The sequence below is a fragment of the Mercenaria mercenaria genome, chromosome 2, assembly GCF_021730395.1.
Source record: "Mercenaria mercenaria strain notata chromosome 2, MADL_Memer_1, whole genome shotgun sequence".
Classification (NCBI taxonomy): domain Eukaryota; kingdom Metazoa; phylum Mollusca; class Bivalvia; order Venerida; family Veneridae; genus Mercenaria; species Mercenaria mercenaria.
This window is the reverse complement of record NC_069362.1, coordinates 110,817,619-110,840,011: the sequence shown is the minus strand read 5'-3', so window position 1 is coordinate 110,840,011 and position 22,393 is coordinate 110,817,619. Positions and strand designations below refer to the sequence as shown.

Here is a 22,393-nt window from a genome sequence, read left to right as displayed (position 1 = left end):
TCTTCAGGGACTATATCTACCGGATAGACTCTCATCTCTTATTAAAATTCAATAAAGAAATTGTCAATATGGTTTTCATATTTCCAAACTTTAAAGTGTTGTTGTTTAAAAAAACAAACCTGAAATAAATAGAAAATCATTTTAGTAAGATATTTAGTTTCTTTAAAAAAAGGAATGCTGACAAAATGTCAGACCTCCGAAAAATACTCACTATTCGCGAGCGGTGAACTTTACAGATTTTGTTATGTGACAGAGATAACTCTTCCTTCCACTTGGCCATGTAAATAATGGAAAGATTTGTCATTGCGGATTTCTTTCCTTTCTAGTTGTTATTGTTATAGCAGCATTCGCTGAGTTATCTTCCCAAATGATTTGACAGGTGTCGCTACGGGCGAATAGGTCCTACCATGCTGTGTACTCTCGGCTTTTATCATAGTGTTAAACTCTTTTTCTTAACCTTTCATGCATTTGATAGCTGAATAAAAAATAATTAAAGCATTTAAAAAAATAATTTAATCATGTAATTTATCAATATAATCTATTTGGATAGCTGTTTCTTCTGTTTTTAACATACAATTTAAAGCCTTGTAAAATTTTCATCATTTCAAAATGCTGGCTAGTAATATATATTATTAACTGAGATTATTATTGTAGCATTAATTTAAGCGGGTCACATTTCCGTATAATTTATAAGCAAAGTGGGGCTAGCTAGTAGCTAGTTGAAAATATTGTTAAATTTTACCCCTGAATGGAAGCTTTGCTTCAAATAGACAATGGTTACTCTGGAAACATTTAGTTTGCATAAAATTTCCTATCAACTGGATGCATACTGATTGTTATCATAAAAATATGCATGCCATGTGTCCTGTTAACTCTAGGGGGTTAAATTCAAGAGCATGTCCTTGAAGCAGACTTAACACTTTCTGCTCCCACTTAGGTGTTACATATCGGTCAGATGTTAATGTAATGTGTATAATAAGTTTTCTTAATACATTGCAGTTTGAAATAATGTCTAAAAGGTCTCACATTTGTTTTTATTTATAAAGCTTCACAAATTTGTGGTCTGTGTATTAAAAATCCTACGGGTGTTTTTATTAAATGTAAAGATTTATATTTTAACTTTATGCGGGCATGTTGACTGAAAATTAAAGAGGCAGCAACATAAAATTAAATTAACACGTGGTATCTTGTCAATAGAGATCATTTATGCCTCATGGATGATATTTTCATGATATATATGAGAAAACACCTATAATAAATTAATTGGGCTCATTGCATTAAGCTGTGTATGCAAATCTTTCCGATTAATTTGTAACTTTAGGAATATATACTGTCTAGTATATTGATCCTTATTCTAAGAATATAGTCTGAATACTTGCACAATGATAAAATGATTTTCCAAGGAGGCATTTCAATATTGAAAAATACTTTAAAGCTAAATAAAAGCATTTATTGTCACAATTAACAAACATAACAATGATACAGTCCATATATAAACTGACACACAGAAAATGCACTTTAAAACAGTCCTTACAGCTAGCCTAATATTTCTTAAGGCACAGAGTATCAGTAAATATAAATAAAGCTCTTTCCTCAATTGCTCAAGGGATAAAAAGCTGAATTTTGATTACATAATCGGATATTTTCCAAATCTATAGTTTGAAGTGACAGCGACTGAATAATAATGCAAATAATGTAAACAAACTTTTCTATGACCTATTCGCATACAGCGCCACCTATATCAGGGGAATTAACTGACCGATATCGCCAATTGTTTTCTTTTTCATTATTATTATTATTTAATAGCCAAAAGACGTTTTATAGCGTTATACAGTATTTCACATATAAATGACGTCATCAGTGACATCACAATTAGAAAAGCTATTAATGTTATTTCCACCATGACGTTAAAATACTTGTTTGTAGACGTATCAGCATTATTTATCCATCTTATTATTTAATTACAGAAAACCATAGTCCATTGAGAGAAATGTACAGCATTCCTAACGATAATCTGCACATTTTGATAGAGAGAAAAAAAATGAAGATACGAAATACTAGTAATTTCTTTTTGCACAAAGCCCTCAATATATCAATATATACACGCACGTTCAACAACTTGAACAAGTAATCTACAGTGTTGAGATGACCCCTCAAATTTGACTGAAGTACAGAGTACATGTACGTTTACATTTCCTCGTCCGTTTCCGTGATTAAGGTCTATTTATCTGCTCCTGCATATATAAAATGTACATAATTTTGCATTAGGTATTTCATCTTACATCTTATGTCTAAGGTATTAGGCATTAGGTATTTCATCTTATGTCAAAAGTATTAGGAATTAGGTATTTCATCTTATGTCTAAGGACTTATATACTCTCTATTGTGGCTATCGTACTTTATAATAAATAAAGTATATAGTTTGTATAAATACATGTATAGCGTTCAGTTAGAGACATAAGTTACTTCAGAGATTACTAACTGCGCAGTTAACAACAAAAGACGACGCACAAGATCTGTAATGAAATATATAATGCAGCAAGACAAAAAAACCCGAAAAAATGGGTTTATTTAGTCTGCCTATAGGCAGTAATGAGATATATAATCCTGCAAGACAAAAAACTAAAATGAATCATTAGGAAATAAGAAATGGGTTTTATCGGGTCTGTTTATGGACAGTAATGAAATACATTATACTGCATATGCCCATTTGCGCCAGTTTAAGCCATTCTCTTTTTTTAGGAACAGCCAAACCCCGACTTCCTTTTACAATAAGTATATTTTAACTAAGTCATGGCCATGGTGTGGCTTTTATAAACTCAAACCACAACAAAAGAAGTACAACGTAACATGTTTAGTAACAATCCTAGGTCTGGTGACTCTAGATTAAATACTTTTTTGAGATATACATAACATATATTCGGACAGACGTACTGACAAGAACAATTTTAGGTCTCCCATAAAACAACAAGAAACAAAAGCTGTCGGTTGACAGCGCACTCGACTATTCGAAGAATTTTTGGAAGTATGGGTTCAATATATTAACAGAGATTTTCTGATAAAAGATAAAAAAAAAAATAGATAAGACAAACAATTTACTTGTATTTGTGAAGCTGGATATATCTTGCACTATAAGGCAATGTGTGGCCATGATGGTAAGCAAGTGTTCAAAGTTTTAAGTTATATATCAAACTTTTTAGACAAAATATGGAGTTGCATGCGAACCGTAACTTATTTCTAAGCCAAAAGAAAACGCCACAACTGAGCTAAAGACCTTGTCCTAGTTATGCAGTCTTGCCTACATATGTATACTATGATGGTAAACAAGTGGTCATCAGAAAAAGTTGTTTAAAAGTGCTTCTATTTCTTTCTCTAATGGCTTCAGAAAGGGATCAAATGCCCCGTGTTTAATGAAAATTCAGCAAAAGGCTTCATAAAAAAATGCTTAAAGTTTTTTTTGTGTTTCGCTCTAGAGGACTATACAAGGGGACCATTGCGCGTTTTGAAACATATTTGGAAATGACCTTATAATGATGGTACAGACCAGGTTTGATCAAGATCCATCATGCTGTTCATAGCAGAAGTCGTTTAATGTTTTTTTTTCTAGTTTTAGCTCTAGTGGTCACCAAAAGGGGTAAAGTGCCACAAGCAGTAATCGTAAACGTCCGCAAATTTTGTTTCCCTATTGAGAACTAGACAAATCTAACTTTTGATAAGTAACACACAAGATATAACACCTAAGAGGAAATACGTAACAACTAAGAGGTAACTGATAATACGTAACACATAATATGTAATACATAAGAGGTTATGCATAAAAACTAAGACAAAATGTCCCTAATAGGCTTCCGTAGGTTTTAAAAATGAAAATTAAATAAAAACATTTCAATTAATATAATCATCGCATGGATATTAGTGCGAGTACAAAAAAAATCATTTTATATAAAATTATGTCAGTATACAATGCACGATTGTAAATTATACATGAGAGGAAATAAAAATGATAATCATATCAACGTATTCTATTGTTGATGGTGATCTTGAAAGATATTACAGTTAATATGTTTTAAACAAAAAAATGAGACACCAACTACTACAAATGCATTTCTCGATATACTTTGAAGTTAAGTTAAATATATGAGATAAAACAAACACAAAAAGGCTGTTGACTAGTATTTCATAGTTTATCTTAAAGTGTTTTTTTTTTACTTTGAATTGGTACGTTGTACATCGAATTCCTTAAAAGGCGCGTTTTACTTGTAAACTGTAGATCTACCTGTTGAAAATATACACAATTTTTGAATACATTTAACAAGCGATTTGAAACAAATGTAAGATAATCTCGTGATATCATACGTTTTGGCATCATGACACTCAGTTTGACTCTGTATAATGCCAAACTATCAGACAGCACAATATAATCGTGCCAAATCACCATGTGTCTTGCGAAACAGTCAAAAACTGCTAGGTGGAGACGAAAATTGTCGCACAAAATACCATGTCGGCATATACACGTATTTGTTTCAATATACTATTTCATAAGTAAAGCATGTGCAGATCAAGGAATTTTGATTAGAGGGACACCAACTTAAACAGGGGTCACCCATTCATGTGCGGGTGGGGGGTGGGGGTGGGTAGTAAGACCGAGTTTCAAGACCGATTTTCTTTGTAAAATGTAATAATCAAAGGGGGATTGACCCACAATGCCCCTCTGCCAGGCTCTGGGTCTGTGCATGTAAAGAATGGAGTTATCCCATACGGCTAACAGGAAACTTCTCGCATCATGATATCATAGATCTGAAATTGTGTGATACCTTAGAAAAAAAAATAATCCGTGTTACTAGTACCATTTTATGTTTATAATTAAAACGCAATTGTCTTATTAAATGTTCAACAGAAACGGATTGATTTTATTTGGAAGTTAAAATAAAATGTTCCACCAAATGGTAATCGCGCGTTGTCATTCATTCTTCAAGTAAAATGACTGTCATGCCATGTGACTCCATCCAGATTTCAGTCTTTGATGCCGAGTATGTGGACAGAGTAGATGTACAAACACTGAAGTTTTGACTTTCGTGCTATCATATCTTCGGACGTTCAAAACCTCATTTTTTACGACAAAAAGGCCCATCTGGTATAATCAATACCGCCTGAGAACACAAAAATGCAGTAGAAGTTAAAGTTTGAACAAAATCTCAAAGTTTCTCAAGATCAGTTGATAACTTCATATTTCCCGGTTCAATCCAATGTATTTAGTTAAAATCATTATCCAAACAAAACTTTATTATTCTTATACTTATTGATAGCGTTTCGCATCAAATTTAGTCCAATTATACATATGGATAATCGAATAACTTAATAAGCAGAAATCCTGAAACTAAGCTTTTTATTTCACATCGTAATAAAGCGAAGTCTTAGGCTTACTTGATATTACATGGAAAACTTTAGTAGCCACGTCTGATATTAATAAAATACACGCATATCGGTGACGTTTTACCCCAAAAATATATGAGAGACGTTGAAGGGGAAGGCGAAGGTTGAAATCTCAAACTTGTGAAGTTAACGTATGAAGTTGAAGTTTGATTAAAATTCCTCGAGATTTCAAACTTTAGAATGAACCTTACTTCATTTAATCCGCCCTTTCAATTTATCCGTAATTATGATCGTTTTTTCGTGCATTATAAAAATGATAATCATATCAACGTATTTTATTGTTGATGGTGTTCTTGAAAGTTGATGCAGTTAATATTTTTCAACCAAAAACATGAAACACCAACTATTACAAATGCATTTGTCGAAATACTTTGAAATTAAGTTAAATATATGCGATAAAGCAAGCACAAAAGGCATGACCATATAATATAAAGGACAGATTCATCCGTAATGCTGTGGACTAGTATTTCATAGTTTTTCTTAAAGGATTTTTCATTTTGAATTGGTACTTTGTATGTAGAAAGAGTAGATGAAACAAGACTGAAGTTTTGACTTTCGTGATATCACATCTTTGGACGTTCCAAACTTCTCTTCATACGACAAAAAGGCCAATCTAGTATAATCAATACCGCCTGGGGACACAATTATGCCGTAGAAGTTAAAGTTTGAACAAAATCTCAATGCTTCTCAAAATCAGTTGATAACTTCATACTTCCAGGTTCAATTCAATGTATTTAGTTAAAATTATTAGCCATACAAAACGTCATTATTCTAATATTTATTGATAGTGTTTCGCATCAAATTTAGTCTAATAATACATATGGATAATCGAATAACTTAATAAACAGAAATCCTGAAACAAAGCTTTTTATTTCACATATGAATAAAGAGAAGTCTTAGGCTTACTTGATATTACATGGAAAACTTTAGTAGCAACGTCTGATATAAATAAAATACACGCATATCGGTGACGTGTTACCCCAAATATATATGACAGACGTTGAAGGGGAATGCGAAGGTTGAAATCTCAAACTCTCTTCTAACTCGGAACTAACTCGAACTTGCAAGATACGTCTCTCGACTGTTTGGTTAAGTTACTCGAATGTTCGAGCAAATTAGTCGAGAATTCAAGTTACGAAGTCGAAATTTAGAATAATGTATACTGAAATTTCGAGAACTAACTCAAAACTAAGTATCTTGCCATTTTATCCAGCAAAGTTAGAACGTCAGTCTGTCTGACAAATGCAAAACCTGTTAATGTTTTTTTTAACCTGTTAGATAGTAAAAATGCAGAATTGATATATCTATCTGCATATCCAAATATTTTACTCAGCATGTAGGAACATATAAGCATATACAAATGATCTACCCTAGACTCTAGATCTACTCCATTAACATGTACAGTATGCTCCAGTGTTTGGGACTCGAATACGGTTGAAATTCTTCCATATATGGTCAAAATAGTGAAATATTTTAAATTCGAAACACCACCCGTTCACGTTTTGACTAAAGACATAACAATTTATTCAGCAAGATTATAAAAGGTTGTAAATTTACAAATAATTCTTCTTTCTAACTGAATACAAACATGTTTACAGGCAGGTCCGCATGGGCACATTCTAAATGGAATGTGAAGACGTTCCATTTAAGTTGTGTTGGTGTATGATATACAATCCATAAAAACAATAAACAATTTTTAAAAAAATCTAACACGCAGACAAGTTTACAGTTAGCATTACTGTAATTAAATATCATATCGTCGTTGTTTTGTATTAAATTTTTAACGTAATAGAGGTGATTGTTAACTCAATATAATCTGAACTGAGTGATTTCACTTGTATACGATACCGAAATGCCAACTTCTATTCAGTATACTTTTCAGAATAAAAAATTAACCTTTAATCTGCTGGCGGCAAGTGATTCTGCCTTAGCGACCAGTGCAGACCAAGACCAGCCTGCATGCTCTGGTCTGCAGATTGATCTCCTTTCTGCACTGTTAGTTATTCAGTCAATATATTTTCAGTGAATACTCCTTCGAATAATAAATGGCACTGCCCAAATATGATAGACCAGTTCATGTCAGAAATCTGGCAGGGTAAAGGTTAAAGTAACGGAACATACTGTTGACAGCACCACCTTTCTTCAATCAAATAAAAAAAATGAGCACAGCATTAATAATTAAAAAATGAAAGCACTACAAAAACAGTAAGCACCACAGTATATAATTACAACAGACGAATATAAAGTAGATAAACCACTGAAAGTTGATGGCAGTAAATCAAAGGGATTCTGATTGGATTGAAATGCATAAGGAATCTCGAGGTGAATAGTGACCATGTAAAGTGGTGTCTGCTTATATACTGTATTACAATTCATAATGCTTGCACATTACTTAACAAGTAAATATCAGTATTTGTTTCCTTTTACCTATCCAGTTAGTATACTGCAACATAGCTCAGTCGGGTAAAATGCAGATAACAACTGGATATAATCAAATCGTGTTGTGAGTTTGAATCCTCATGAGGACTTTTTTCATATACAGTCATATCTCGAATTTTAAGGGACCGTGCTTTTTATTTCGAGATAACCGAAATTCGAGTTATGAGGAGGGACGTATATGGACGAAATAAGTACACAATACGAAAAGATTTAATAAAAAAACTGTTTCCTTGATGCCGTGTATACGCTGTCGGCACTTTACGCATACATGATTCCGTACAGTTTGTGTTTATCAAAGTTTTCAGTTTTTTGAAGAACAAAAATGATACTAACCACAAATGTTTTTAATCAAACTTCCTTTTTTTACCACGTTTCTCTCCCGGGGGATTGACATTCGATCTGACATTTTGAACGAATGATGCTCTCCCCCAAGAAGTTAATTTTTATTCAGTCTCATATCTCTAATTAATCCTTATTAAAGATCCCAACTGTTCAAACTATTTAATTCATTAGTTTAAATTAAAAGCAATTTTCATAACGTCTCAAAAACAAATGACTGCTGATTAAAGAAATCTACTGTTTTTATAAAAAAAGTTATCATTATGGCACGTGCAAACAAGTATGACATCATCTCACTTTGATAATCGCCGCACCTTTGATATGTCGGCATCACAGCTTTCTGGTTAGGCAATAAACATGGACATGTGTTAGAAACCAACCACATTCACAATGACGTGTGAAATTTTATCGCATATTTTTCTCACTTCGACTTACCAAGTTCACAATGCACTTGAATTTTATTGACGGGACTGAAAATCCCTTTCGACACATCCGGAGTCTCGGTAAGTCAAATTTTGACGTAACCAAAGTTGAATTACATATATAAAGAAGGAAATTCGAGGTAAGCGAGTTTGAGATACCGAGTTACGACTGTATATATAAATATTTTTTCCGATTCGTTATCATTTTAGTTCCCATATTTTCGTTTCTTTCTTTGATGGTTTGTACTTGCATATATGTCTTTATAAAACATAATAATATTATGTTCATTATTCCCTTAAGTGCATGCATTTAATTAATATCAATTTTGATATGATGCTAAACCTTTCTTATCTGCCATATCGGCTTTAGATATTTCTCTGTCGTGGTGTCACAGAGCACATGAAGGAACCATTTTTTTATGCAAAAATGAAATAAAAATTAAATGTCGATGCTGAGTTTGGAACCCACACGGCAAAAGATCTGTTTAACATGGACAGTATGCTTTATCTCTGAGCTAATTTGTAACTGGTAGTAAAACTAGAAATATTTAGATTTTAACATGTTAGAAAAATGTTGAATTCCCTATGTTCTATTTTAATCTATTTATAGTCATATTGGTAAACATCAAGTTATCGTTGGGGCATAGTATCACTCCGGGAGACGTACGTTCCAACGTAAGTCATGTCTCAACGATACCATTTGACAACATCTCAACGACAACTGGTTACGGTTTCGGGCAATATTACAAGGCTGAGATAATTCACATATATAATAATTACATTGTTTACGTTTATTTGTGTCTTTGCATTAAAATGTATTCAGATTATAAAATTAATAGCAAAAAAAATGCTAAAAAAATTTAGATTTTAAAAACATTCGTCTGTTATTGAGTAAACCGAAGTATTTTGTTATTTTCAGGAATAAATGTTTATATTACACGTTTTCAAAAAGAATAGTTATAGACTGTCAATGATAAATTAAATGCAATGCCAGTTTTAACCTCAGAAAAATATTACTGCAACTGCTTTTTTATATAATATAAAAAACACGGCTAAACACATTACTTATATATCAGCAAATCTAAATGTGATTGAAAATTCAGACTCTGTTCAAAGTGTGTAATAGTTTATTTTGATCCCGTTTTCAATTAAACGGTTTGCCTAAGGTATCTTAGTCAAAAAGATCCCTTTGAAGAACAGAACGCAACTAAGCATTATAAAGTGAGCAAGTAATATATTTATACGTAATTAGTATTACATGCAGACGAAATAAGTGATACGCCTGCACGTGATAACAAAATTATGTGTATGCAATTGCTAATTTCTGTGCAAAGTTCTAGAAGTAATGCTACACGATCCGGATTATCTATGCAGTACTGATTATTGGCGTACGCACGTATTAGTAATTACGTGTTCACGTATTAGCTATAACGTGCACACTGATAATTTATTACGTATGCATGCATAAACTATTATGTGCCCACTTAGTAACATTATTGAAGGGCTTAACGTAACACCGAGACAATTGTAGACCATAAGGCGACTTTTAAGCTTTTCATGGTGACGGAAGACCCTAGGTGTCCTTCTGAACATTTCATGTATGGACAGGCACTTAGGTAGAGCAAACGACCTACTGCAAGCCGACTGGATGGCTTTTTTTACATGAGAGAATTCTGGTGTGGGCTTTCGTTGGACACCAAAATTCAAATAGTCCATATTCAAGGGAATCTAAATGGACGAAAGTACCAGGATGACATTATCCAACCCGTACTTGTTCCGCACATCCGTACCAATCGAGAAATGGTTTTAGCCCAGGATAACGATACTTGCCATACTGCTCACACAAAACAATGTAAGAATCCTGCAAAGGCCAGCAAAATGTCCCGACCTTAACTCCATAGAACATGTGTGGGACTTACTGAACAAGAGGGTCAGGGACTTGCCACAACGGCAAACTCTCGTCGAACTCTCGCGTGACATAACAACTGTTTGGGCAAATATTATGCAGCGTGATATGTGTAACTTCATTGTACCTATGAGAGCGAGGTGTCTTGCCGTGATTGCTGCAAAATGGGGGGCACACGCAATACTGAAAACATGGACCCTTCTCTATTGTAAAGCTTGTGACTTTTTCTTTTGAGGGTGAAAATATTTGTTATTGAACATGTTTTTTTTTTACTGAAATTTCACTGGCATATTTGCAACAAAATGTATAACATTGTATATAATGTTTTTGTCCTTAATACAAACGTAGTCATTCAATACCCGAAATCATCTGGTGTCGGTTTATTCGTTTTGTTCAGTGTATTAATATGAAACGTTTATAACAAGATCCTCATACGTCTAAAATATTTCATGAAAATCATATATAATTACCATTATGAAAAACAGTTTATTCTTCGTGTTAAAGCGTAACCGTTTTATAGGTCCCTTTACGTGGTCAATACAATACTAAAACACTGAGTACTAGTATGCAAGTATAAGCAGTAATTTATTTTGCAGGCTAAGCATGATTTAATTCATACAAACACATGTAAGCAACAAAGTAAGGTAGAAAATACTAACAGTTATTCAAAACAACAGTTACTATATAAACTCAGTCACATGATAGTGTGTGACAACCCTACCTACTACAATAAATATAAATTGTACACATCAACAATTGTAAAAGCGGAACAAAGAAAGGGCTATTTGATATATTAATGCGATAGACTGGTCTGCAAAAAATATCTATACAGGGAGGTATGCAAAAATGTGATATAGGATGGTGTGCACTGTCATACAAGGTGATATGAAAAAAAAAACATGATAATGGGTTGTGTGTTAAATGTGATAAAGGGTTATGTGCAAAAATATGATAATGTTGGTGTGCAATATCAGGGTGGTGTGCAAAATGTCTACGCCGTGTGACTTACGTGCCGACTAACCTATAAATGCGTACAGATATCAAAACGAAAGATTTTGATGCATGGATTGTATAAATATATCATGTTTCAAAAAACAAAGTTAAAACCTTCCAACATCTATGGTTTTAGTATTGCATTCATTTGTCTCAAGGGTAACTATCAAGTCGGTAACAAGGCTCTGCCGAGGAGACGAGTAAACAGTTATCCCAGAATCGAATATTCCCATAGCCAATTGAAGCTCCCGCCCCTAAACATTTTTTTCAGGTTCCAAATAGTTAAGTAGGACCAACTGTGTGAAAAGAAAAAATCCCATGAAAAACTCTTCTGAACAGTAAATCATAAATGTTTCCATGACAACCTCTAATTTTTGGAAATAACAACCATACAGATGATGATCCATCATAACTTGGTTATTTGTGTTGATATTACAATAAAAATGGCAGAAAGCTAAGAGCTAAGACACTGGCCTTTAATTAGTAGTATTATAACATTATTTTCGTGCAACAGCGTATCTATAAAGCGCGGGCATTTTACAGGGAAGACATCATGACGTTTAAAAATACGAACCACAACGTAAAATTCAGTTTGGTTTTATCATATGCAGCGTAACATTATGTGCTTTTCATTAAATAAAGTTTATGATTTTAAACGAGAAGTATATCTACAAGGTATTTGCTTTAGATCCGATTTTATGTACAATGTAATTCGTAATACGTCATTTACAGCATGCTAGTCATCTTACACTCCGGGGTGAAACATCGGAAACTCCTGTCCGCTATGCAAGAAATATAAACGTATATTTTTTTTAGATTTTGATATATATGTAAACTGAGCAAAAGAGCTAAACAAACAGTTATCATTTTGACCAATAGTTTGACCTCCGTGAGGATGTTATACAAACTTCATGTTTGCGCCGTCAATAATTCTCTTTTCTCCGTACAGTAAAAAATCACAAGAAAAAGGTCAGCCTAGTTTTGTGGGAGCTCAGCAAATAATTGTTTTTGGCCAAAAAGCAAATATTACAATGGCGGGTTAGCTATTTTGTTAAGTTCATTGTATAATAGAGTGATTACGCCTAAATGTGATTTTGTATTATATATTACTCACTAAATTCAGTCATTTTTTAATATGTGTATCGAAGGTAAATGCATGAGTTCGAATTTAATTTTAGCAAAATACAGGCGACACATTCGGTACATATACCTCTCGCGCTTTATCCAAATATGTGTTATTGTACGCCGCAGTACATACACCTCACGCGCTTTATCCAAATATGTGCAATTATATACAGGGGTGCATACACCTCACGCGCTTTATCCAATTATCTGCTACTGTATACAGCAGAACACACACCTCACGCGCTTTATCACAATATTTGCTATTAGAAACATTATGGGATAGCGTTACATACCGCTATTAATATTAGCCATTGTTTTGAAGAAATCAAAAGGGAAAAGTCCATGACAATTAAATATTATATATATATATATATATATATATATATATATATATATATAGTAGAGAGAATTTATACGAACTAAATCACCACTACAATATACCAGACCAATTACGGCAAAGCGCCTAGCAGTACAAACGAACACGCACATGCTACAACAAGTCCACTAACCCAATAAGATTAGTTTCGATGCTGCTTTATATACGAGCCCGAATTGTACTACACATTCGTACTGGTTCAACATTTGCATATATACATATCATGTTGTTTAGAGGTAATTTGTAATAGGCATAGTTTCCTCACAATGTTTTGATCAAAAGTCACAACTTCCAAAACGTTGCCGATGTTTTCAGAAAGTCTATAAAATATTTTCCTTGACTTTTCCCTCATATAATTATGGGAACCATGCTAACTATTCCAGTCAATACATTTCTCTCGTATTATAACTCCATAATGACTTACATCGCATTATCCCATATTGCCTTCAAATTTATGGCATCGAAATTTAGTTCATTATATATATATTCTACTATATGCTTTTGAACTGGAGGAATATCCAACAAAATATGACGGAACTAATAGCTTGAAGTGAAAGCACTATTGTTGATGTCCCCGAGATACTCCCCTGGAATGCAAACACAAGAATATAAACATTAGCTTGAAAACAACTGAAAGATCATACATGAAATAGTGTGGATATTTCTGTAGTTATAATTACGTTCTTGGATTTGAATGTTCGATTTGTCATAATGTCATTAAAGTTCGGTTTTTCAGTTTACTATAAATTTTGTGACAGGACAATTGCATTCATTAACGTTCTAAGACAGATTTTTGAGCGCGACAATTCAAGTCCTTTAACTTTTAAAGGTCAGTTCCTAAACTTTCGTAGTTTTAATGGTTGTTATACAAGAACACTTTAAAAAATAATCATGCTGTGGTTTTTATCGAAATGTAGAAAATTTAATCTGATATCAAACTCGGGACGTTGTTGACTATAAGCCATGATTTGTGTGCAATTTATTTAAGAATGGAAGGAAGATATGATACAATAGATATCTAAGTTTTATAATTTGAATCATTTACTAAGTTGTCAAGTTACCCTTGCTGTCAATCGTGCATGCTGGAATAATAATATGTACTTACACATTTGTAAGGTCCACCATACTTAGTATATAAATCTTTGATGTCTGTGTTGTCACAAATAGAAAGAGAATATCCTATTTTCCTAATATCTTCATGAAACTTGGCCCCCGCGGCAGTGCATGTTCCCCCTGGACCCATACTGACACATTTACGCATAGCCTCAAACGAACTGAAAGATAGATTTGTTCTGTAAGTGTAAAACAGTTAGATTGCAGTCAAATAGTACACCACGTTATATGTACATATATTATGTTAGACAAAATGGATTGGGGCCACAAAACATGATGTCATACACAGCTTTTAAAACATCAAACTAATTGTATTACCATACATAAAACACGACGCATATATTGAATAACAGTTGGGGAGTCTGAAACATGTTTGTCACGTGACACGTCTGTGTCACGTCAACGTTGCAGTCCAACCTGGAGCTTCAACCAAGTTCATTGCTCGCTTTTACTAACATTAGCAGCAGACCACGTTCACAAGCCTAACTGGTCCTGTTTTAACACACATAAGTACCAAACCTCGCTTTTATCTACATTATAAGATGTTCTTGTTTCCACAAACTAGAGTACCAGGCCCCAATTTTATTTACATAAGTAGAATGTTCTGTTTTCACAGACATCCTCAAATCTCAAATCAGTTGGAGACTTGGAATTTATAGAATTAAAATTAAGAATTCCTTGACGATTCGAAAACAATCTAGCAGTGGTACTATGAACTTGTACTATAGCATGCAATACAGAATTTCCACTGCAGAAAAAGACCATCGGAAAGTCTGAAACATGTTTGTCACGTGAAACGTGTGTGTCACGTCAACGTTGCATTCCATCTGTCAAAGGATTCTCTATATATTTCACGGAGAAAGTAAATAACTCAGATCCGGAAATGAAATAATGTTCATATATAGATTAAGAGGAGGCGTTAATAACAACTTTTTACTGAACATTACCACTGACCTGCACAAAACTTTCTTGTCTTTTTCCGCAGGATTGAAATTCTTTCCAATGCTTCCAGTATCACATACAGTCTTCTGTACACATCCTCTGTCAAACAGTTGCATTACCGCTATTGTAAGAATTCATTTAATCGTCAAAATCATCCAGTGTCATTTATAAATGCCAAGGTAAAATTACACCTCGAAAAGTGTATCATTCATCGTTTATATTCATTTTAATTGCTTTGTAAATATGGCGTCAGAAGTTACACATAATGAGAAATGATACTTTTGGCGAAAATGCAGTTGTTTGAAATAACAAGAGGTTTAAATAGACACATGAATAGCGTTATACTTATTCAATAGTTGCAAGAATAGTACTTTAAATAACAAGTGGAAAATAGTTAACAAAACATCTTTGTCAAATCTAAATTTAGCATAAACGAATTTACTCTTGAAAATTTGTTCGAAAACTATACATAGTGAAACAAATCAGTCATCATGAACTTTACTTACACTCAAGATTTGAGCAGGTAAACCTATAATAGACCTTCCACATCTCCGGATCGTACATGAAAAGATATTCACGAAATTCCTCGCGCTTGTCACAGTCACCCACTGCATCCTTTTTGCATTTCACCAAGCATTCAACACTGAAATATCAACCAGTTATCTAGTTTAAGATGCTTTTAAATGTTGTCGTCTGTCGAAAGTTCAGTTGCCCCTATGGACGAGTGTTTTAGGTTGCTGATATCGAATCGCTTGTCTCTGACCGATGTGATTTCGAAACTTCGCTTAGAGTGTAGAATTCTTCATAAGAGGAAACCATCAAGATAGCTTACAGAAGGCCGGTGGCCCATCCCAGTGGCCTGCCAGTGATAAAAACAGGGGCAGGTAGGGTACCTCTATCTCTACCATCAAAAGCAGAAAAGGTTGATATATAACCTAAACTGTGTCGATGTGGCTATAAACCTAATAAAAGACTATTGATCCGTCAGTGAATTTTCGATCTGTGCATTAAACAACTTACCTCCGCCACAGCTTTCAGGCATACAGACACTAAATAGAAAAATGGCGCGAAAAAAAATGGTAGTCGCATAATGGAGTATACAAATAGTCCTCAGTTGTTTTGCTCTGTAGAGCTACTTTCCTTATTTTCTTTGAATTTTTCTTGCTAAAATCACATGACAGATCTATGCTTGACATGTAGGTAGCATTTTCATAATGAAATAACAGCATGACAGAATTGTTCATGGAAACTTAGATCATACACCACCACTACAATTTTGGGTCTCATTTTTAGCTGATTTTGCAGTTTGTGTGTTAGACTGAAAATATTTTTCTTGCATCAAACATGACCCCCACTTTTCTTTTGATTTTTATTCAGCACTGACAATATTCTTCAAGAAAATGTAAGTTACAGACATTTAAAATGGGTCCTGATGTGTGCTGCGGCCATTGGAAATATGTCAATGTATATATAATAAAGAAGAACATTTATTTAGTGTGTTGTAAACTTTAGCTGACTATTGACAAGTAAGACACCCAAGAAATGTAAATGATGTTGCTTCTTTGATACTTGGTCACTCATATAAAAGTACCCCTGATTTCAGTTATATTCTAGACTCTCGATTTATCCAACAGTTCATGTAAAAAGGGGAAAACTAATTTTAGTATACTTGAAGCCATTAAGCTGTAGGGCATTTTGTTGAGCCAATAGTTGTGTGCACAAACATTTCTTGGCTTTCCGAAATAAATATGACTTAAACCCTTGTAAGACTTAACACAGAGCAGTCGTCCGAGAGACGTATGGATTGAGGTAACAAAGTTCAAGAGAGATAGATTAAAAGTCGTAATGACATAGGCAAACAAGTAGATACGATAACAGATATACTGAAACAAAAAGAGACAACCAGAAAACACTAAATATAACAATTTGCCTCAGATACACGCTCGGTCAGGATTGTTATCAATGTGGAGTGATACAGAGTTCTCAAAACAGTTCCTATTTATAACATTGCCTGAATGTCCTAGTCTGCCTGGCCCGCATTCATCAAGGTTTTAAGTCTGAAACTTAGACTAAAGGCTTAATTTACATTTTGTGTTTAAAAACTTTGACTATTGAATGATTTAAAATGTCTAACCGTTTGCACATTTTTTTCATTGAAGCCTCATCCTTTACTTGTGATACGAAATAGGTTTCGTCACACTTATTCCATGCCGGATCGACTGTCTCCTTGTTACATACCTTGTAAGCTCCGTCGACGTGCCCGCCAAACACCGCTTTAAATGTGAAATACAAGAAATGTGAAATACAAGAAATAAATTGTGATGTTATGGGGATAATGAATTTATAGAAATATCTTATGCGATGTTTAATTAGGCCAGACTGTTAGTATACACTTATTGAATGGCTTTCCGGTCAATAGTAAAATTATTACATGACTCCTTGTGTAGATATTTAAATCTATATATAGACAAAACTAGTTGATATACGTACCTAGACAACTCACCAACAAAATGTGATTCATGGCTGAAACAAAACAATGAATACAGATTGTAATGGATGTATGATTGATGAAAACTGAAAAATATGCATGTAATAATTACTTAACATATACGTTAATCAGGAATATCAGCAATTCATAATAACGTAACTAACAGCTAAAATCAGAAAATACTTTGGCGGGAAGTTCATCAGTGTGTTAATTTATACGCATAAAAGATCATGGGCAAACGTTATAAAACTGAATCTTTAAGCCACCGTATGGCAAATGAGCATAATCTTGAAACTGAATAGTAAGGCTGCATCCAACGACTAAATTCCGATCGTTAAAGTTAAATTACAACTGTAATGCAAAAATTCAACAAGCCTTTTGTTAAATGTAGACGACACAAGTGTAAGTAGCTCTACTGTAGTGCTGTAACTCTTTGTTAAAAAACTTACAATACATAGTGGTCTTAATGGTCTCAGTCTGTTTAAATTACAAGTATCCTAAAGCTAAATAGTATCAAGTTCAAAATCTGAATAATATCAAAATACAATTTGACAGGTTTTGGATAAATGTATCTACGCACGGTTTGCAAATATTTCAAGTTGTTTTCTCACGCGAAACGTGACTTTTTTTCTAGTTTACGTAAACAACATCTAATATTGGCAAATGCATAAGTTGCTAAATGGTTTTTCGGTATCCAGATTTGGATATAGATTGATAAGTTTAATTGCAACCATTAAAAAATCTTCAATATCACACTAAGAGTGTTATCAACTGTGCCTTAAAAATAAGGAGTAACATACTGAAATGTCTTATTTAAATAACAACCAGTACGGTTTAAAAAATTATATTCAGACTCGTGTATGAATGAATAACAATTGCGAGTCCATTTTACAATATATAAAGTTTTTGCTATCATGATTGTTGGTAAACTTTGATAAACGCAAAAGGCGGATTAAGCCCATAACTGATGTTGTTCTTTAATAATCATAATGTCACCCTCGTATAATTAATTGTCTGTATTGTATAGATGTTTGTTATTTATATACATGTATACGTGTGACCTTGATATATAATATTTTGTTTACGGATGGGGAGCGTAAGCGGAGTGAGACGAGTGTCCTGTTTTTTGTGCAAACAAATTTTCCGACAATGGTTATACATAGTGTTATGTTGGTATGTTTGTAGAAAACAAGAGCTCGATCTTTGCCGTAAAAACTTGCATGCACAATATATTTTTTGGGTAAAACGACGCATCGACACAAATTTAGGTCATATGGGAACTTTCTAGCTTTGATGGTGGAGGAAAACCCCAGGTGGCCCTCCGTGCATTATTTCATTACGGGCGGCCTCCTAGGTAGAACCACCGACCTTCCGTAAGCCAGCTGGATGGATTTCTCCCATGATATGCACAAAATAATCTATTTTTGACAGAGTATCTCAACTTGGAGTTCGTGGCAAAATGATTCCCCTGAAGTGGTGCTCTAAATCTAAAATATCCAATTTGTATACATTTATATTAAATATAAATCATTTAGCTAGACTTTTTGTACTAGTAATAAATGTTTATACTGTGTTTAACTATACATGCATTTTGTCTTATTTTGAACTGTAAATTGTATGTTTACATAAAACTATATGTAGTAATTGTTCCTATTTTCAAATGTAAAATTCGGATTTAGTATACCTTTGAGATATAGTATGTAGTTTGTATCTGCTCGTATCTTTGTATGTTCGAAACCCCGCACGAAGTGTCTGTTTTTTTAAATTAGAGTAAGCCATCAATTTGGCTTTGTGAACAATTCAGGGCTTTATCTAGGTACCAGTTCATGGCTAAAGTTCTGTCCGATGGAGGCACCCGGGGTCTTCCTCCCAACATTTAACACTGTTAAAAGCTAGATAGTTCTTTTGAGACACAAACACGAACTTGTAATATTGCAAGTTTACTTTAATTGATCATCTTATACTAAACTTTCTAAACGTAACAGGGTTTACCTTAATATTTTCCATGGCATTAATACACTTGCTTTACTTTCATTGTTCAATGTTTCTACTAGTTAGCCACTTGGGCATTTTGGTTATGCGAAATTTCTTCTATAGAAAATTAAATCAAGGGATGCCCAATATACACATGTGTAATCAAGAAATAATTAATATAATATTATCGACACCTGTCCAGTTGTTATGTCCGTAATCACTATAGTTCGAGGTTTGTTCACTTTTGCGCTATTTGTTATAATAATATTGATTCCAATAATGAAAATTGATGATCATGAGAACATAAAGATGCAAATATGATATACAGAAAAACACTGTCAGTAAGGCCAGCTTTCATCTGTAAAATTGCTATATGATTTAGAAAGAAGAAATATGTAAATAGATGTATCGTTCGAAGATGAGGTCACTGGCCCTTCCTGAGCAGTGCCCAATGTGTTCCTTTATTCGTTCGTTTTGTCCTTTCTGTCAGTTTGTGAACTTGTGCGTGCGTGCGTGTTTCTATTTGTGGCAGGCCTATTTGGTGATCTGGGTCTCTGGCTGTGTTTGCTGTTCTCTATGCTTCCAGGAAGTCTATACTTCTCTTTTATGTTTTTCTGTTTTCACGATTATAAAAAAAACAACTTACAAATACGTCTAATATTTCACAAACGAATTTGATAATCTCATTCAGATGATAATGTTCAAACGAAAAATTTTAAATATCCACCTAACCCCCTTAGGCTTTACAGTTTACTGCATTTTAGCATTTTAAGCATTTTCATTTTCACAGTGCCGAATTTGAATTGTACGCACTGGCGTATAGGCGTACGCCCACGTACGACCCTGTCCGCATATCGTTTGACTGATTGAACAACCCACAGCCGACCCGTATACGCGAACTTGAAATGCATACCTGTATACGTTACATATCCATAACAAAACTGTCACTATTAGTGAAAAATGCCCCCGAAATGTGCCAAAAAATGCTACAGTTGTTATGTCCGTAATCACTATAGTTCGAGGTTTGTTCACTTTTGCGCTATTTGTTATAATAATATTGATTCCAATAATGAAAATTGATGATCATGAGAACATAAAGATGCAAATATGATATACAGAAAAACACTGTCAGTAAGGCCAGCTTTCATCTGTAAAATTGCTATATGATTTAGAAAGAAGAAATATGTAAATAGATGTATCGTTCGAAGATGAGGTCACTGGCCCTTCCTGAGCAGTGCCCAATGTGTTCCTTTATTCGTTCGTTTTGTTCTTTCTGTCTGTTTGTGAACTTGTGCGTGCGTGTTTCTATTTGTGGCAGGCCCATTTGGTGATCTGTGTCTCTGGCTGTGTTTGCTGTTCTCTATGCTTCCAGGAAGTCTATACTTCTCTTTTATGTTTTTCTGTTTTCACGATTATAAAAAAACAACTTACAAATACGTCTAATATTTCACAAACGAATTTGATAATCTCATTCAGATGATAATGTTCAAACGAAAAATTTTAAATATCCACCTAACCCCCTTAGGCTTTACAGTTTACTGCATTTTAGCATTTTAAGCATTTTCATTTTCACAGTGCCGAATTTGAATTGTACGCACTGGCGTATAGGCGTACGCCCACGTACGACCCTGTCCGCATATCGTTTGACTGATTGAACAACCCACAGCCGACCCGTATACGCGAACTTGAAATGCATACCTGTATACGTTACATATCCATAACAAGAACTGTCACTATTAGTGAAAAATGCCCCCGAAATGTGCCAAAAAATGCTACAGTTGTTATGTCCGTAATCACTATAGTTCGAGGTTTGTTCACTTTTGCGCTATTTGTTATAATAATATTGATTCCAATAATGAAAATTGATGATCATGAGAACATAAAGATGCAAATATGATATACAGAAAAACACTGTCAGTAAGGCCAGCTTTCATCTGTAAAATTGCTATATGATTTAGAAAGAAGAAATATGTAAATAGATGTATCGTTCGAAGATGAGGTCACTGGCCCTTCCTGAGCAGTGCCCAATGTGTTCCTTTATTCGTTCGTTTTGTTCTTTCTGTCTGTTTGTGAACTTGTGCGTGCGTGTTTCTATTTGTGGCAGGCCCATTTGGTGATCTGTGTCTCTGGCTGTGTTTGCTGTTCTCTATGCTTCCAGGAAGTCTATACTTCTCTTTTATGTTTTTCTGTTTTCACGATTATAAAAAAACAACTTACAAATACGTCTAATATTTCACAAACGAATTTGATAATCTCATTCAGATGATAATGTTCAAACGAAAAATTTTAAATATCCACCTAACCCCCTTAGGCTTTACAGTTTACTGCATTTTAGCATTTTAAGCATTTTCATTTTCACAGTGCCGAATTTGAATTGTACGCACTGGCGTATAGGCGTATGCCCACGTACGACCCTGTCCGCATATCGTTTGACTGATTGAACAACCCACAGCCGACCCGTATACGCGAACTTGAAATGCATACCTGTATACGTTACATATCCATAACAAGAACTGTCACTATTAGTGAAAAATGCCCCCGAAATGTGCCAAAAAATGCTACAGTTGTGTGTACAAAATATGATAGAATAGTATAGGTATGAATCATTTTATGACCAGACAAAAAAATGTTTTCCAAAGATGACCTTGACTTTGGAGCTATGGTCTGGGTCTTGCGCATGACCCATCAACTCATTATAAGGAACATTTGTGCCAAGTAGTTTTAAGAACCCTTGATGAATTGCAGAGTTATTGACCGGACAAGAAACAGACCATGTTAACCTTTGACTTCTAAGTGTGACCTTGACCTTGGAGCTAGGGGTGTTGGTCTTGCGCATATCACGT

General features: G+C 34.0%; 1 protein-coding gene across 1 annotated transcript; it reads right to left on the bottom strand.

The window, feature by feature from the left end:
• Window positions 1-13,049: 13,049 nt before the first annotated feature.
• Window positions 13,050-19,343, bottom strand: LOC123564905 (uncharacterized). Its single transcript, XM_045358827.2, has 7 exons — window positions 18,026-19,343; window positions 17,579-17,611; window positions 17,223-17,361; window positions 15,595-15,731; window positions 15,101-15,209; window positions 14,139-14,307; window positions 13,050-13,620 (listed from the first exon to the last, which is right to left on the bottom strand). Exons 1-7 carry the CDS (start codon window positions 18,030-18,032, stop codon window positions 13,525-13,527), a joined length of 690 nt encoding a protein of 229 aa, XP_045214762.2. The 5' UTR covers window positions 18,033-19,343; the 3' UTR covers window positions 13,050-13,524.
• Between the last annotated feature and the right edge of the window lie 3,050 nt (window positions 19,344-22,393).

What these genes read in the sequence shown, in the direction of transcription:
- LOC123564905 (XM_045358827.2), bottom strand. An exon ending in TTTGTTGGTGAGTTGTCTAG is followed by an intron (nt 17,362 to 17,578) that starts GTACGTATATCA and finishes TCACATTTAAAG; the next exon opens with CGGTGTTTGGCGGGCACGTC. An exon ending in TACCTGCTCAAATCTTGAGT is followed by an intron (nt 15,210 to 15,594) that starts GTAAGTAAAGTT and finishes TTCTTACAATAG; the next exon opens with CGGTAATGCAACTGTTTGAC.